This window comes from Bos javanicus, chromosome 18 (assembly GCF_032452875.1).
Source record: "Bos javanicus breed banteng chromosome 18, ARS-OSU_banteng_1.0, whole genome shotgun sequence".
Taxonomy (NCBI): domain Eukaryota; kingdom Metazoa; phylum Chordata; class Mammalia; order Artiodactyla; family Bovidae; genus Bos; species Bos javanicus.
This window is the reverse complement of record NC_083885.1, coordinates 50,286,167-50,301,616: the sequence shown is the minus strand read 5'-3', so window position 1 is coordinate 50,301,616 and position 15,450 is coordinate 50,286,167. Positions and strand designations below refer to the sequence as shown.

Sequence of the window (15,450 nt, the reverse complement as noted above, 5' to 3'; positions counted from 1 at the left end):
ATAAAGCATGGACTGTAATAATAATAATGTATTGGTTTATACTTTTAATATGAAACATACTAACCAGAGTTCCCAGGTGGCTCAGTGATAAAGAATCCGCCTGCCTTGCAGGAGACGCAGGTTAGATCCCTGGGTTGGGAAGATCCCCTGGAGAAGGAAATGGCAACCCACTCCAGTACTCTGGCCTGGGAAATCCCATGGACAGAGGAACCTGGAGGGCTACATTTCATGGGGTCACAAAAAGAGTTGGACATGACTTAGCAACTAAACAGCAACAACCATACTAACCATACTAATGTAAAATATTCAATAATTGGAGAAACTGTGTATTGGGGGAAGGTGTAACATGGGAATGCTCAATTTTTCTGTGATATAAAATTCTTTAAAATAGTCTAACTTTTTTTCAGTGCTCTTTTATCTTTTTATATAATACAAAACTTTACCAACCACTCAATACTTTTACCAAAAGAGGATGGAAATGGCCTGGCCTTGACTTACAGAATTCTTTCCATTGTAGTACAATGTAACTAATTAACCTCACCTACCATCTAGACTGAGGATCCCAACTGCCTGCATCTCAGAGGTACAAAATAAAAGTCTATTAATTCAACTAAAAGATATGTCTCTAAATAAATAAAGAAGGAGAAAAATGACTGAGGCATCTAGGAAAACCCACTGGGCAAAAATGACACAAATATAAACAGATCCAGAAGCACACAAGAAGGTTGAAGGGCAGGCTGACCTGCAGGGGAGGAGAGAGAGCAAGACACACAGAAAGTCAGACACGGGGGGACAAAGACAAAGCACAACGCTGGGCAAAGCCCTGGGCAGAGTTCCACACCTGTCCAGAGAGTCTAATCCTGGCCCACTGCCTAACCACCATCCCTCCAGGAGGTGCCTAAGAGATCCACTTCCTAGCACAGCTCTAGGAGGTACAGTTTTCCTTTGTTTGTTTTTAAGAAGAGACGTCTTTATTTTATCTTATTTTTTTGGTGGTGCCGGATCTTAGCTGCTGCGCGGGCTTTCTCTAGTTGGGGTGCGCGGGGGCCACTGTTCGCGGCAGTGCACGGGCTTCTCATTATGGCGGCTTCTCATTACGGCGGCCTCTCTTGCCGCAGAGCCCTGGCTCTAGGCACGCGGGCTTCCGTAGCTGTCGCTCTCAGGCTCGAGAGCGCAGGCTCAGTAGTTGTGGCACCGGCTTGGTTGCCCTGCAGCGGGTGAGACCTTCTTAGACCCCAGGGATCGACCCTGTGGCTCCTGCATTGGCAGGCGGATTCTTTACCCCTGAGCCACCAGGGACGTCCAGGGAATACAGTTCTGCTGTCCGGAGGAAGAAATGGGGAGGGAGCTTCCCGCAAAACTTTCTCTTTCTCCTTTTCCAAAGGAAAAACTTTCGAGACTTTGTGCTGGACAATGTAAAATACAGAGGAATGCTTACAGAAGCTCTTATCTGTGGCCTTCATTGCATGGATTAATGGTAAGAACGGATAATATTGACTGAGTGCTTACTGCCGTACAGCTCAAACCTACTGCAGCCATGCATTAACCTACTGATTCCTTACCAAAAGAGACTAAGAGGTGGGTACCATCATTGGCCCTATAAGGTCCAGAGAGGTGAGGTTATCTGTTCAAAGTGACCCAACCACAGAGGGGATTCCAATCTATGCCTTCATCTTGCTCTTAACCACTGTTCCATTGTCCTGACAGGGACACTGAGACCCAGCAAGGAGAAAGGATTTTCCAGGGTTCACCACTAGCTACTCTTTAAACTGTTTGTTGTTGTTGTTTTTAACTTTTTTCAGTGCTTTTTATTTTTTTATATTATACAAAACTTTACCAACCACTCAATATTTTACCAAAAGAGGATGGAAATGGCCTGGCCTCACCTTACAGACTTCTTTTCCATTGTAGTAAAATGGAACTAATTAACCTCACTTTCCATCTGGACTGACAATCCCAACTGTCTGCATCTCAGATATACAAAAATAAAGTCTATTAATTGATTACGGGCTACTACTCTAGAAGCCCATATCCAGGCCACCACAGGCTAGCACATGTCCTGCCTGCCTCCGGGAGATACAACACGTGATGATGCACAGTAACCTCTTGCTCCATGTTCCAGAGCCAACATCAAAGTCAAATTCACTTGACCTCACTGTCCCCCAAGTGCTTCTCCTCCCCACCCAGCTCACAGCAGCCTGTTTGAACACTCAGTGAGTGCCCTCGCTGGTGCCAATCTCATTGAAAAACAGACTCCCCAAATTTCTGCCTCCCTCCTTGTCATGGAGTAAGGGGGAAGAGGCGGACGCAGGCATGGGGCCAGCCCAGGTGCAGCTGGCAATCAGGATTAGGGAGACTGATACCTGCCAAGCCGGAGCTAATCCTCTTGTCCTCCTCTTCCCCCTCCAAAACCAACAAACAACTTTCATCTCTTTGCTTTGTTCTCTGCCCTTTGTCCCCTCCCCGAAGGACTCAGAGCTCAGCAGCCTAGAATGATCTAGCAAGATGCCAGCGCCAGGAGTACCAGCCTAACGCACCTGCTCTTGTCCAAGGTTAGAGGTGGCACCTGAGCAGGGTTGTCCGACTGTCAGAGCCTGTCTGGGATCCATCCGGGGCCCCCTCTCAGGCCCACAGAGGATCCATCTCAGCACCCACGGGATGTTCTTATCAGAACCCACTGGGACCAACCTCTGGATCTCTACGGTGACACCCTTACGCTGTCCTGAAGGTAGCCCCTGTGCCTACCCGCAGAGCCCTCTTGATACCACAAGTGGCTCTATTACTGTTTTCCTGGCATCAGGTTCAATGTCAACTTGTGTTTAATCCTAGTGTCTACCCGGGGGCAGGCTCAGTGCCAACAGGATACCCTACCTCCCCAGGGCTACCTGATGCCAAAAGCAGAACCTAATGTAATCCCTGTGTCCAAGGCTGATGCCAACGTCAACACTCACCTGCCTCCAGCCTTGACTCTCACGTGGCCCCAAGGGTGGGCCAGGCTAGTCCATGGAAGGAGAACCAGGAGAGAGTTCCAGTTCCAGCTCCCTCACCTACTACCTGTGTGACCTCCAGCAAGTGGCTTTATAGAGTCCCAGGCTTCTCAACTGCCAAGTGAAGACAATAATGAACCAGCCCTGCTGTTATAGAGAGTCAATAAGATCATGAGGAAGTGGGCGTAATCGTCACAGTACTGTGATGGGCTTAAGTGTCATTATGAAGGAAAAGTGTCAGTGAAGGGGGCACATGGGACCACTCCTCCTTTTTCTTCCCCCACCTTCAGAATCCCAGGATTTCTCTCTGTTCCTGACACTGGAGTTTACCCAAATCTCTCCTGACATAGTCTCCTCTGCCTGCTAACAGCCCTGACACCAGGAATCACCTCTAAAGGGGACTTCACACACCCTCCAGTACAACCTTCTCTTCCAAATACTCCCTTTGCACTGGTGCGTGTGTGCTAAGTCCCTTCAGTTGTGTCCAACTCTGTGTGACCCTATGGACTGTAGCCCTCCAGGCTCCTCTGTCCATGGGATTCTCCAGTCAAGAATACTGGAGTGGGTTGCCATGCCCTCCAGGGGGTCGAATCTGCATCTCTTACATCTCCTACATTGGCAGGCGGGTTCTTTACCACTGGCACCTTCTGGGAAGTTCAGTTCAGTTCAGTTCAGTCACTCAGTTGTGTCCGACTCTTTGCAACCCCGTGAATCGCAGCACACCAGGCCTCCCTGTCCATCACCAACTCCCGGAGTTCACTCAAACTCATGTCCATCGAGTCGGTGATGCCATCCAGCCATCTCATCCTCTGTCATGCCCTTCTCTTCCTGCCCCCAATCCCTCCCAGCATCAGTCTTTTCCAATGAGTCAACTCTTAACATGAGGTGGCCAAAGTACTGGAGTTTCAGCTTTAGCATCATTCCTTCCAAAGAACACCCAGGGCTGATCTCCTTCAGAATGGACTGGTTGGATCTCCTTGCAGTCCAAGGGACTCTCAAGAGTCTTCTCCAACACCACAGTTCAAAAGCATCAATTCTTCAGTGCTCAGCTCTCTTCACAGTCCAACTCTCGAATCCGAAGTGGGGAAACCCAATTCCAGAAAGAGGAAATAAGTGCCAAGCAGGAGACAGAGGGGTCACATGCGTGCCTCTTGCCCACTCTCTCTCTTCTGTCCTCATTATACTCACATGTAAAATTCGAAACATTAACAATAATAGAAATGATATAGTCAACACAGTGGACTTCCCTAAGGATCTGGGTAGGGAACCAGTGGGATGCTGTGTGAATTCTAACCCCTGAAACATTTGGGATTTTTTTTGTGTGGTATCAGATTGATGGTTATTACTACTTCTCAAGCCCCAGCCAGTTCCTCTACCGGTTGAGATTGTGAGTTACTATTCTCCAGTTCTGTTGGAAGTTCCACAGATGCACAGCTCTGGTCTTCACCTCTTGCCCAACCACAGATGGTCAGTTCTATGACCCCCACTGTGACCTCGCTTTGAGGTTCCGATGAAGCTTCTGGCCATCGAGAGTGAGCAACATGTCCAAAATAAAAGCAAGTCAACATCTGGGATCAGATGCTGAGTCCAGATCCAGCTGGACTCTGCTCTCAGGAACCCCACACCCACAGCAGGGGTCCTTTCTCACCTCAAGACCCTCGAATCCATTCCCTGGAATTCCCCCCACCACCATGAGACCCTTCAACCTACATCCCTCCTCACCAAAAGAACCCCAAATCCATATCCTGTCCATTCTAATACCCTTACATCCAGATCTGTGATTTTCACTTTCCCAAGACCTCCAAATCCCTTCTCACTCTGAGGGGCTTCCCTGGTGGCTCAGAGGTTAAAGCATCTGCCTCCAATGTGGGAGACCCGGGTTCGATCCCTGGGTCGGGAAGATCCCCTGGAGAAGGAAATGGTAACCCACTCCAGTATTCTTGCCTGGGAGAATCCCAGGGACGGAGAAGCCTGGTAGGCGAGTCCACAGGGTCGCAAAGAGTTGGACACAACTGAACGACTTCACCTTCACCTTCTCACTCTGAGATCCCAAGTCCAAAGCTCAGGGGCTCCCCAAAATCTTCAGTTCTGGAATGTATCTACTGTCTCCTCCAAAGTCCAGAGCCATACAGCAGTCTCTTCCCACAGACCACAAATTCCACCTTGGGGCCCTCTCCTTGTTAACCTGACCTGAGGTCCCCCCACTCCTTCCTGGTTGGCTGGGTCCCAAGCTAGGCAGGGAGAATAGTGAGGCGTGTATATGAGAGGTAAAACAAGACAATTATATAATCAGGACCAAAGTCTGTCCTGCTTTCCCTGGTAGTATAAAAGCCAACCATCTCAGACATCACCACCTGGCCATCAATCCCAGTTGCCACCATGCTGGCCTCAGGGCTGCTCCTCGTGGCTTTGCTGGCCTGTCTGACTATCATGGTCTTGATGTCTGTCTGGCGGCAAAGGAACCTCAAAGGGAAATTGCCTCCAGGGCCCACTCCTCTGCCCTTCATCGGGAACTACCTGCAGCTGAACACCGAGCAGATGTACAACTCCCTCATGAAGGTATCATGGGGCAGAGATGGGTGGAATGGGATGAAGGGGGGCGGCCTGTCCAGTTCGTCTGCGGCTTTATGGCAGGGGGTGGGCAATGTTGGGCAAGAATCTTAGGAAAGAAGAAGGGAATTTTAAAGATCCAATACCAGGGTCCTGGGGCTTCCCTGGTGGCCCAAAGATAAAGAACCCATCTGCCAATACAGGAGACCCGGGTTTGATCCCTGCACTGGGAAGATGCCCCAGAGAAGGGAATAGCAACCCACTCCAGTATTCTTGCATGGGAAATCCCATGGACATAGAAGCCTGGCAGGCTACAGTCCATAGGGTCACAAAGAGACAGACATGACTGAGCAACTCAACAACAACAATCGGGGTCCTAGCCAGGAAAGACACCTTGAGATGTCCAGCTCCTTGATAGTCAGAACTTGTGAGGAAATGCATCCCAGTATGTGAGGTCTGGGTGCAGGGCCAGTTCAGAATAGGGGCTACTCCCACTAACTAACTCCCACTCATCTCTATCAGATCAGCGAGCACTACGGCCCTGTGTTCACGGTCCACCTGGGGACCCGGCAGATTGTGGTGCTGTGTGGCTATGATGCTGTGAAGGAGGCTCTGGTGGACCAGGCTGAAGAATTCAGTGGGCGAGGCGAGCAGGCTACCTTTGACTGGCTCTTCAAAGGCTATGGTGAGGGAGACTGAGGGGAAGGGAGCATGGTCAGACAGACTTCGGGGTCCCCAGCTTTTTTCTCCTGACTGCCTCTGCTATTCCTGTCTCCACTCCTGTGCATTGCTGCCTGCCCCTGCCCTATCTTGTCTTAGCTTCTGCATCTCTGTTTCTCCCTGCTTCTCTCTGCTCCTGTTCCCTTTCACTCGATATCTCTTCTTTCTCTGCATCTCTTAGAGCCTCTTGGGATTTCTGCTTTGGAACCCTGGTCCTCTATCTCCATATGCCTTTTGGTTTTTTTTTCTTTTCAGCTTCTGGGCTTCCCCCGGTTTCTCTCTCCTTCTCTCTCTCTTTCATCTTCCTTTGTCTTAGAATCTCCCATTATCTCTGCCTCAAAATCTCCATGCCTCCATCTCTTAGTAACAGTCTCTCTTTCCCCCCAGGGCCTCTCCGTTTCTTTCTCCCTGTTTTTCTCTCGTCTCTTTGTGTGTGTCTGTTAGTCGCTCAGTTGTGTCCAACTCTTTGTGACCCCATGGACTGTACCCAGCTGGGATCCTCTGTCCATGGGATTCTCCAGGCAAGAATACTGGAGTGGGTTGCCATTTCCTCCTCCAGGGATCTTCCCAACCCAGGGATCGAAACCAGGTCATCTGCATTGCAGGTAGATTCTTTACCATCTGAGCCACCAGGGAAGTCCTTTAGAATTTGCTATGGTTATGTCTAACTCCCAGATCTCCATGCATCTTACTTCCCCTCCTTCCGTCCTCTGTCTCCTCTTCCCCTGAGTGTCTCTGTGTCTCTTGGCATATCTGTCTTGCCTCATTCTTTCCGATTCTGTTCTTTGCACTAGGTCTCTCTTTCTGCATTTCTCTGACTCTGCGTTGTTTGTCTCAGTCTGTCTCTTTACCCCACTTCCCTCCCTCTCCCCTTGCTCTCGCCCACCCTCTATCCCTCCGTCCCCTCTGCACCCTACTCTGGCTCTCTACCCTCCTTTTTCCCCCCTTGCTCTCTCTGTCCACCCCTTCTCTCTCTAGGGAGCCCGAGAGCCCGGGAGCCCGGAGCTGGTCTGGGCCCTGCCTCGCTCTGCCCTCATCCAACTCCCCCGCTGCCTCCTCAGGCGTGGCGTTCAGCAACGGGGAGCGCGCCAAGCAGCTCCGGCGCTTCTCCATTACAACTCTGCGGGACTTCGGCGTGGGCAAGCGCGGCATCGAAGAGCGCATCCAGGAGGAGGCGGGCTTCCTCATCGAGGCCTTCCGGGACACTCGCGGTGAGCCTGTGGGACCCTGGAGTGTGCGAGGAGGAGGGAAACACCCGACGCGGCCACAGCGTTCTGGCCCGGGAAGGAGGGGCCACGCTGGGGGAAGGGTTTAGGGTCCGGCGCTGGAAGTTTAGTTCAGCACTGCCGTGCCCTCCTGCACTTCTCAGACCGCATCAGACCGCGAGCTGCCTCTCCGCTAAATCCCTGTCTCTCCCCAACCCCCTCCGCTCTCATCCCCCCAGGCGCCTTCATCGATCCCACCTTCTTCCTGAGCCGAACGGTCTCCAATGTCATCAGCTCCATTGTCTTCGGGGACCGCTTTGACTACGAGGACAAAGAGTTCTTGTCACTACTGCGAATGATGCTGGGAAGCTTCCAGTTCACCGCTACGTCTACCGGGCAGGTAACCCGAGTCGACCTGGCTCTACCCTGCCCCTACGGCAACCTGCAGATTCCCCCGCCCCCGCACCCCCCCCCCCACACACAAACATGAGACAGGTGCCCCAAACTCCCATCCTCCCCCAGACAGGGTCCCCTCAAAACCAGACCACCACTCTTGGACAACTCAACAGTGGCACCAGAGCCCAATACTCATTCTCCAAGGACACCTGGATATCTCAAAAGATGCACCCTCCACCAAAAAAGAAGAAAGAAGAAAAAAAACCCTGAAGAAAAGATACATGTCCTCAACCCAGCTTTCTTACAAGACAGGTGTCCTCATCCCAGCTTATCTTACTGTACAACAAGTGGTCCCTTTTTAGACACTCCATCTCAAAAAAGGGGAGGGGACCTCTTGGTAGTCCAGTGGTTCCGACTCTGCACTTCCAATGCAGGAGGCATGGGTTCGATCCCTGGTTGGGGAACTAAGATCCCACATGCTGCTTGGCGTGGCAAAAAAAAGAAAAGATATTTTCTTTCCATCTGAATTTCTTAACACCTGGCAAGTGGTCACCTCAGCCTACTTCCTGACTACCTGGACACCTGGTGCTTCAAAATTCAGCCCACCAAAATCATTGGCTATCCACACAGATGTCCCAAACCAGCCCACTGGAATCTCCAGAGACTGCCTCCTCCCCAGTTCACTTAAACAGCTGAACATGTAGACAGGTACCCCAACCAAGACCCCTAAATGCATAAACACCTAGGTAGATTGTTCCCCACACACCCAAATAAGTGTCCCCTGATCCAACTCATTTCCAGCACCTCCAGAAGTGCCCTCCATTGGCCCATTTGAATCTCTGAACACCTGAACAGGTATCTCCCCACCTTAACACCTGCACCCCAACTCCACTTTAGTACCTCAACACTTGCACAGAAACCCCAACCCAGACCCCCTAAACATCTGGGCAGTTGTGTCCAACTGAGACCACACCAATGCCTAAACACTTAGACAGGTGACCAACCCCTATACAAGTCCCGCCTAAATAGCTAAACACCTGGACAGGTGTCTCCCAACCCAACCTCACCTGAATATATGAACCCCGGGTGTGTTTCTCCAATCCAACATCATCTGAATATCTGAATATGCATCCCAGTCCATCTCCCTGTAATCCTTGGACAGGGGCCCTCACACATAACTCATTGTGAAAACACATGCCCATCCAGCCTCATCAAAATATGTAAACATCTGGGCAGGTGCCTGTAACCCAGTACCTGCCTTGCCCTGAGACAGGGCCCACTCCCACCAGGTCCTGCACACTGACAGCCATCCTTCCCTCCCCTTCTCCCCTCCCCATCCTCAGCTCTACGAGATGTTCTACTCAGTGATGAAATATCTGCCAGGGCCACAGCAACAGGCCTTTAAGGAGCTGCAGGGACTGGAGGACTTCATAGCCAAGAAGGTGGAACAAAACCAGCGCACGCTGGACCCCAACTCCCCACGGGACTTCATCGACTCCTTCCTCATCCGCATGCAGGAGGTACACCCTCACAGCCAGGATGAAGAGGTCCAGAGCCAGGCAGAGGGAAATCAAGCTGGGGGTGGAGGAGAACAGAGGCCCATTGAAATCACCCCTCCCCCAACCTAATAATAACTCACCGACTCTATGGACAGTTTGAGTAAGCTCCAGGAGTTGGCAATGGACAGGGAAGTCTTGCATGTGGCCATCCATGCGGTCGCAGAGTTGGACACGACTGAGCCACTGAACTGAACTGAACTAACCTAATAATCTTCACAATCCCAGTGATAATTAACCATCACTCTTCCACTACTGGAGTTCCCAGGTGGCACCAGTGGCAAAGAACCCACCTGCCAATGCAAGAGACATAAGAGATGCGAGTTTCATCCCTGGGTCGGGAAGATCCACTAGAGGAGAACATGGCAACCTACTCCAGTATTCTTGCCTGGAGAATCCCATGGACAGAGGAGCCTGGTGGGCTACAGCCCATGGAGTCACAAAGAGACAGACACCACTGAAGTGACTTAGCACGCAGGCCCCAGGGGTTAGGACTCTGCATTCTCAGTGCCAAGGGCCCAGGGTTTAATCCCTGGTCAGGGAAGATCCTGCAAGTCACATGGCACAGCCCCCCCAAAAAAGGAGGGGTTTAATTTGAAAAGGTAATAAAATAGAGTGTTGTTACTTGCTCAGTCGTGTCTGACAGTTTGCGACCCCATGGACGGTAGCCCACCAAGCTCCTCAGTTCATGCACGGGATTCTCCAGGCAGGAATACTTGAGTGGATAACAATTCCTTTCTCCAGGGGATCTTCCTGATCCAGGGATTGAACCCGAGTCTCGTGCATTGCAGGCAGATTCTGTCTGAGCCACCAGGGAAGCCCCTATAAAATAAAGAGACAGGTCCAAAGGGAAAACCCCCAGAAGGGCCCTGAGAGCATAGGGCTTCACGAAGCCCTCCATCCATGCAGGAGAAGGAGAATCCCAACACGGAGTTCTACAGGAAGAACCTGGTGATGACAACACTGAACCTCTTCTTTGCGGGCACCGAGACGGTCAGCACGACCATGCGGTATGGCTTCCTGCTGCTCATGAAGCACCCAGATGTGGAGGGTAAGGCTGGAGAGGGTGGGGAAGCGGGCACCACGGACCCCTCCCCCAAATTCCTCTGAACCTGCTGCAATGGTCCCATCTCTCACAGGTCCATGGACCCTCAGACACGCTCTGCTCTCTAAAGACTAGGTGATGTTTGGCTGATAAGCACCAGCCAAGTCTCACCAGCTGTTAAAATATTGAAAATATCTGCACTGATTGGTATATAGTTCCTGCGGCTGACCCAACCAAGTGCCCACCGCCCCCTCCTCCAGATATTCCCCAGGACTCTTCCTTTGCACCTCCCCTGTGATTTCCATAGGACCAGGTGAACAAGGTGGGCTTCCCTGGTGGCTCAGTGGTAAAGAACCTGCCTGCCAGTGCAGGAGATGCAGGTTCAATCTCTGGATCAGGAAGATCCCCTGGAGAAGGAAATGGCAACCCACTCCAGTATTTCTGCCTGGGAAATCCCGTGGACAGAGGAGCCCAGCAGGCTACAGTCCATGGGGTCACAAACAGTCAGACACGACTGAAGCAACTAAACAACAACAAAGAGAACAAGACCCTGCACCAACAGTGTCTACAGCCGACGTCGGATCTGAGTGGTCTGCATCCACATCACACATGGATGTCATGCATGTTGTACATATTTGGATTTTCATTCCTGCCCCGAGTCCCCTCAAGAGCTAAATACGTTCTCCCCCCTCCCCTAGCCAAAATCCATGAGGAGATTGACCGCGTGATCGGCAAGAACCGTCAGCCCAAGTTTGAGGACCGAGCCAAGATGCCCTACACAGAGGCTGTGATCCACGAGATCCAGAGATTCGGAGACATGATCCCCATGGGCTTGGCTCGCAGAGTCACCAAGGATACCAAGTTTCGAGACTTCCTGCTCCCCAAGGTGCTGCCCCACTCAGCCCGCTCCCTGTGACCCTAAACCCCATTCCCCTTAGAACCTTCCCAGCCCATGACCCACGGGACCCACTCCCCTAATCAAAGACTTTCCCCACTACCGTGTCCCTGCCACCTTCCCCCTTGGAGACTCCTGAATTCCAGACCTCCCCAAGACCTCTTACCTCAAGGAATATGAACCCTATGTGCCTCCCAAATTCCTGTCTCAAGGGAAATGAACCTCATTTCCCCTAGACCTTCAAGGACATGATCTCATGTCCCCCAAGCATCCTGCCTAGAGGGACACAAACCCCACATCTCCCAAAATTCCTTTCTCAGGGAACATGACCTTCCCACCCCCTCAACCTCCTGCCATGGGAGGCATTAACTATGTGTCCCTGAAACCATCTGCTCCAGGAGACACAGAACCCGTGCTCTTCAAACTTCCCTTCTCAGGGGACATAAGCCCCATGTCAGCCAAACTTCCTGTCTCCGAGGACATGAATCTCGTGTACCCCAAAGCACCTCCTTCAGAGGACCCCAACTCCCATGCCTTCCCTTGTCCTGACCTAGGACACCCAAATTCCCCCTCTGCCCACAATGTGCTTTCGTCATACCCATCCCCTACTCCACCTTATCAAAGTCCCCTCCCTCCTCTCAACCAGGGCACCGAAGTGTTCCCTATGCTGGGCTCTGTGCTGAGAGACCCCAAGTTCTTCTCCAACCCCCGAGATTTCAATCCCCAGCACTTCCTGGACGAGAAGGGGCAATTTAAGAAGAGTGATGCTTTTGTGCCCTTCTCCATCGGTAAGAGACACTGCCAACTCAACACCCACAGGGGCCTCCTTTATCTCTAAGGCTTAACCTAGCTTCTTTCTCCAGCTTGGAAGTCCTTCTTACCATATACCCTGGGGCCAATCAGCAATCCCCATAACTACCAAGAGCCCTGGCCAAAGCGAAAGAAAAGGAATGATCGTACCCCTTTCGAAGATGGGGAAAATCAAGGCCCAGAGTGAGAGATTTAAGTCCAAGGTCATTTAAATCCTTCAGATTCTTAGGAAGGCAATGACAGCAGTAGCCATATTTGAGTGTGTATTTAAGGGCAAGGGGTATCCAAAGTTCCAATTGCTACAGTCTGGGCTCATCCCACCAAAAGTTCTAGGGAAACAGGCTCAGAGAGGAGTAGCAACTTCTCTGCAAGTCTCTCCAGCCTCGATATTCCAGCCCTTCTTCCCTGAGAGGACGCAGCTGGGGGTCGGTAGTGGGGGTCGGGCAACAGTGAGAACAGGCCTCACCTCCGCGCCTCCCACTCTGGTCCTTCAGGAAAGCGGTACTGTTTCGGAGAAGGCCTCGCCAGAATGGAGCTCTTCCTCTTCTTCACCACCATCATGCAGAACTTCCGCTTCAAGTCCCCACAATCGCCCCAGGACATCAACGTGTCCCCCAAACTCGTGGGCTTTGCCACTATCCCTCCAAACTACACCATGAGCTTCCTGCCCCGTTGAATCAGGGCTGTGCCCGGGTGGGGCTGGTGGGAGGAGCAAATAGGGGAGGGAAGGGCCTGGGCGGGGGTTAAGAGGGAGGGGCGGGGCTAAGGATGGGGAAAGGAGGGGTATGGGGAGCGGAGGGGAGGGGCTAGGGGCGGGGGTAGGGAAGGGGCGGGGCTGTGGATGGGGAATGGTGGAGGGTGGGGAGGAAAGGGCAAGGTGGACAGGAGAGAAAGAAACAGAACGACTCTTTGTTCAGCTTGCTAGAGATGAGATGAGAGGGAAACTATTATACTTTGAATAGTAACTATAGCAGATATTATTTATTAAGCAAGTATTCTGTGTCAGTTCTATGCTTAAAGTATCTTAAACTCACCTCACTTAATGCTCACAAACCTACCGTGATAGGGAACAGTATCTATGCCCATTTTACAGATAACAAAGATGAGGCCCAGAAAGTTTACATCTATCTGAGGTCCCACAGAACACAAGTCAGTCAGTACTCAGCAAGTACATGAGTACAGATGGCCATACTTAACCCACAGTCCTTGGATAGCATCCCCTCCTCAAGTGAAAACACAGCAACTTACTATATTATTACACAACCTGAACTGCTCTGTCCAGGGGACTTTTCCAGAGTCCTGATAGGCAGCTCACCTGGCTTCACTACGCACTTGCCTATGCTCTTCCCAACTCGGGCACACTTTGGATGACAGAGAGTATTTTGTGCCTACCACCAGATAAGGCTACTGTGTCCGACGGGAGTCAGACTGTTGTTGGTGTTGTTTTTCTGGATGTGCTAGGTCTTCACTGCTGCACGCAGGCTTTTCTCTAGTTGCAGCAAGCAGGGGCTACTCTTCATTGCAGAGCTTGGACTTCTCATTTTGGTGGCTTCTCTTGTAGCGGAGCACGGGCTCTAGGGGCACGGGTTTCAGTAGTTGTGATGCACTGGTTTAGTTGCCCCATAGCAAATGTGATCTTCCCGGACCAGGCATGGAACCTGTATCTCCTGCATTGCAAGACAGATTCTTAGCTACTGGACTACCAGGGAAGCCCTAGAAGTAAAACTCCTTAATAAAATGGATGGGGAAGAGAAGCTCTTTCGGAGAAATGCCAGAAGTTTGGTAGTGGCGCAGCCATGTCTCTGTGTGTGTATGTGTGTGGATGCACACGGGCAAGTATATGATCGCCTGTTCTCCAGAGTATATGCAGGAAGTCATATTTCTTATGGGTTTCTGAAGGTGGGGCTCTCTCTGATGGATCTGAAATCTGTGGTGTGTCTCTGAATCACCTGCTTACTCTCAGATAAGTTTGTGTATGTCCCCTTGGAAGTGGCATCCTTCATCACTGCACAGCCTGAAAATTCATAACACATCTGTTGCCCTAACGGTCTGGGAGTGAGCAACGAGAATGAAGACAGAACACGAAATCTGGTGCAATGGGTCAGGGGACCTGCAGCCTCTGTGGGACTGAGGTGCAGAGTCCACTTTGAATCCAGCTTTTATTCCTAATCGCAGACTACAAGACTTTCTCAGATCTTATCTTTCTCAAGACACGTGCTGTGTTAATCACGTACTCGTAAATGTCATGGACTACACTGACATAATCCAGATCTCCTTGTCTTTACCCCAGGCCGTTCCCTTCTGGGCTAGTCTCAGGAACAATCAGCAAGTGCACAGGCAGCGTTCATATCTGACGCCAAACTGGTGTTCCAAGGTCCATGCTTTCATGATCCCAGTCATACTCCCTTCTGGGTCGGGCCTTGGGGTTTGTAACAAGGTGATTATTCTTAAGAAAAACACGCAGTATAATCATTAACACAGTTTCTTAATATATGCTGTTTTTCCAGGTGTTATTTCTGTGGAATTTCGCTAGGTTGTGAAAGTACAGTATTAGAAATTCCCACTACACACATCAGCTTTAGATCTTTGTATTAGACCACTGGTTAGTTCTAACCTTAGATCTAAATACTACACAAGTGTTGCCTCCACAAAACTTGCCACACTTGAAGGACTAGTGATTTGAGATCGAGTGAGAGGAAATCTGGTCCTTTGAACCCTGCAAGTTTCCTAACAGGCTGATTCTCAGGATTTTCAATTTCCATTGTCTGTGTTTGATCACTTGGGTTCCATGAATTGGCTGCTTCATACCCACTGGGAGGAGCTAAGAATCCACAGTGTCACATTCTTTATTATTACAAGCACGCTATTAAACAATTCAGTGAAGTGAAAAGTGAAAGTGTTAGTCATGTCCAATTCTGTGCAACCCCATAGACTGTAACCCGCCAGGCTCCTCTGTCCATGGGATATCCTAGGCAAGAATACTGGAATGGGTTGCCATTTCCTTCTCCAGGGGATCTTCCTGACCCAGGGATCAAACCCAGGTCTCCTGCCTTGCAAGCAGATTGTTTACCACTTGAACCACGAGGGAAGTCCCTAACAATCCAGAGTCAGAATCAAACCTTATCCATCCATATACGTGGTCACTTTAAGAGGCTTCCAGAAACCACACCTGGGAGAAATCTCAGAATCGTGGCTTAACTAAACTATTGAATCTTGGAACTGCAGAATCCACAATCGTAATCATGGGATCTCAGGTTCCCACAACCTTAGACTCAGAACGTTTGAA

The 15,450-nt window shown here is 50.7% G+C and overlaps 1 protein-coding gene and 1 long non-coding RNA gene across 5 annotated transcripts in view; one reads left to right on the top strand and one right to left on the bottom strand.

The window, feature by feature from the left end:
* Window positions 1-5,207, bottom strand: part of LOC133230629 (uncharacterized) — a 28,076-nt gene extending 22,869 nt beyond the window's left edge. For 2 of the 4 annotated variants that reach the window (XR_009730903.1, XR_009730905.1), the window contains exon 1: window positions 65-5,207. This is a non-coding gene — a long non-coding RNA (uncharacterized LOC133230629). The remainder of the gene's footprint in view (window positions 1-64) is intronic. The other 2 variants (XR_009730906.1, XR_009730904.1) reach the window with 2 other exon arrangements.
* Window positions 5,208-5,307: 100 nt separating this feature from the next.
* Window positions 5,308-15,060, top strand: LOC133230627 (cytochrome P450 2A13). The gene is made up of 9 exons (XM_061388352.1): window positions 5,308-5,546; window positions 6,060-6,222; window positions 7,319-7,468; window positions 7,702-7,862; window positions 9,202-9,378; window positions 10,324-10,465; window positions 11,158-11,345; window positions 12,001-12,142; window positions 12,659-15,060. Exons 1-9 carry the CDS (start codon window positions 5,367-5,369, stop codon window positions 12,838-12,840), a joined length of 1,485 nt encoding a protein of 494 aa, XP_061244336.1. The 5' UTR covers window positions 5,308-5,366; the 3' UTR covers window positions 12,841-15,060.
* Window positions 15,061-15,450: the final 390 nt, after the last annotated feature.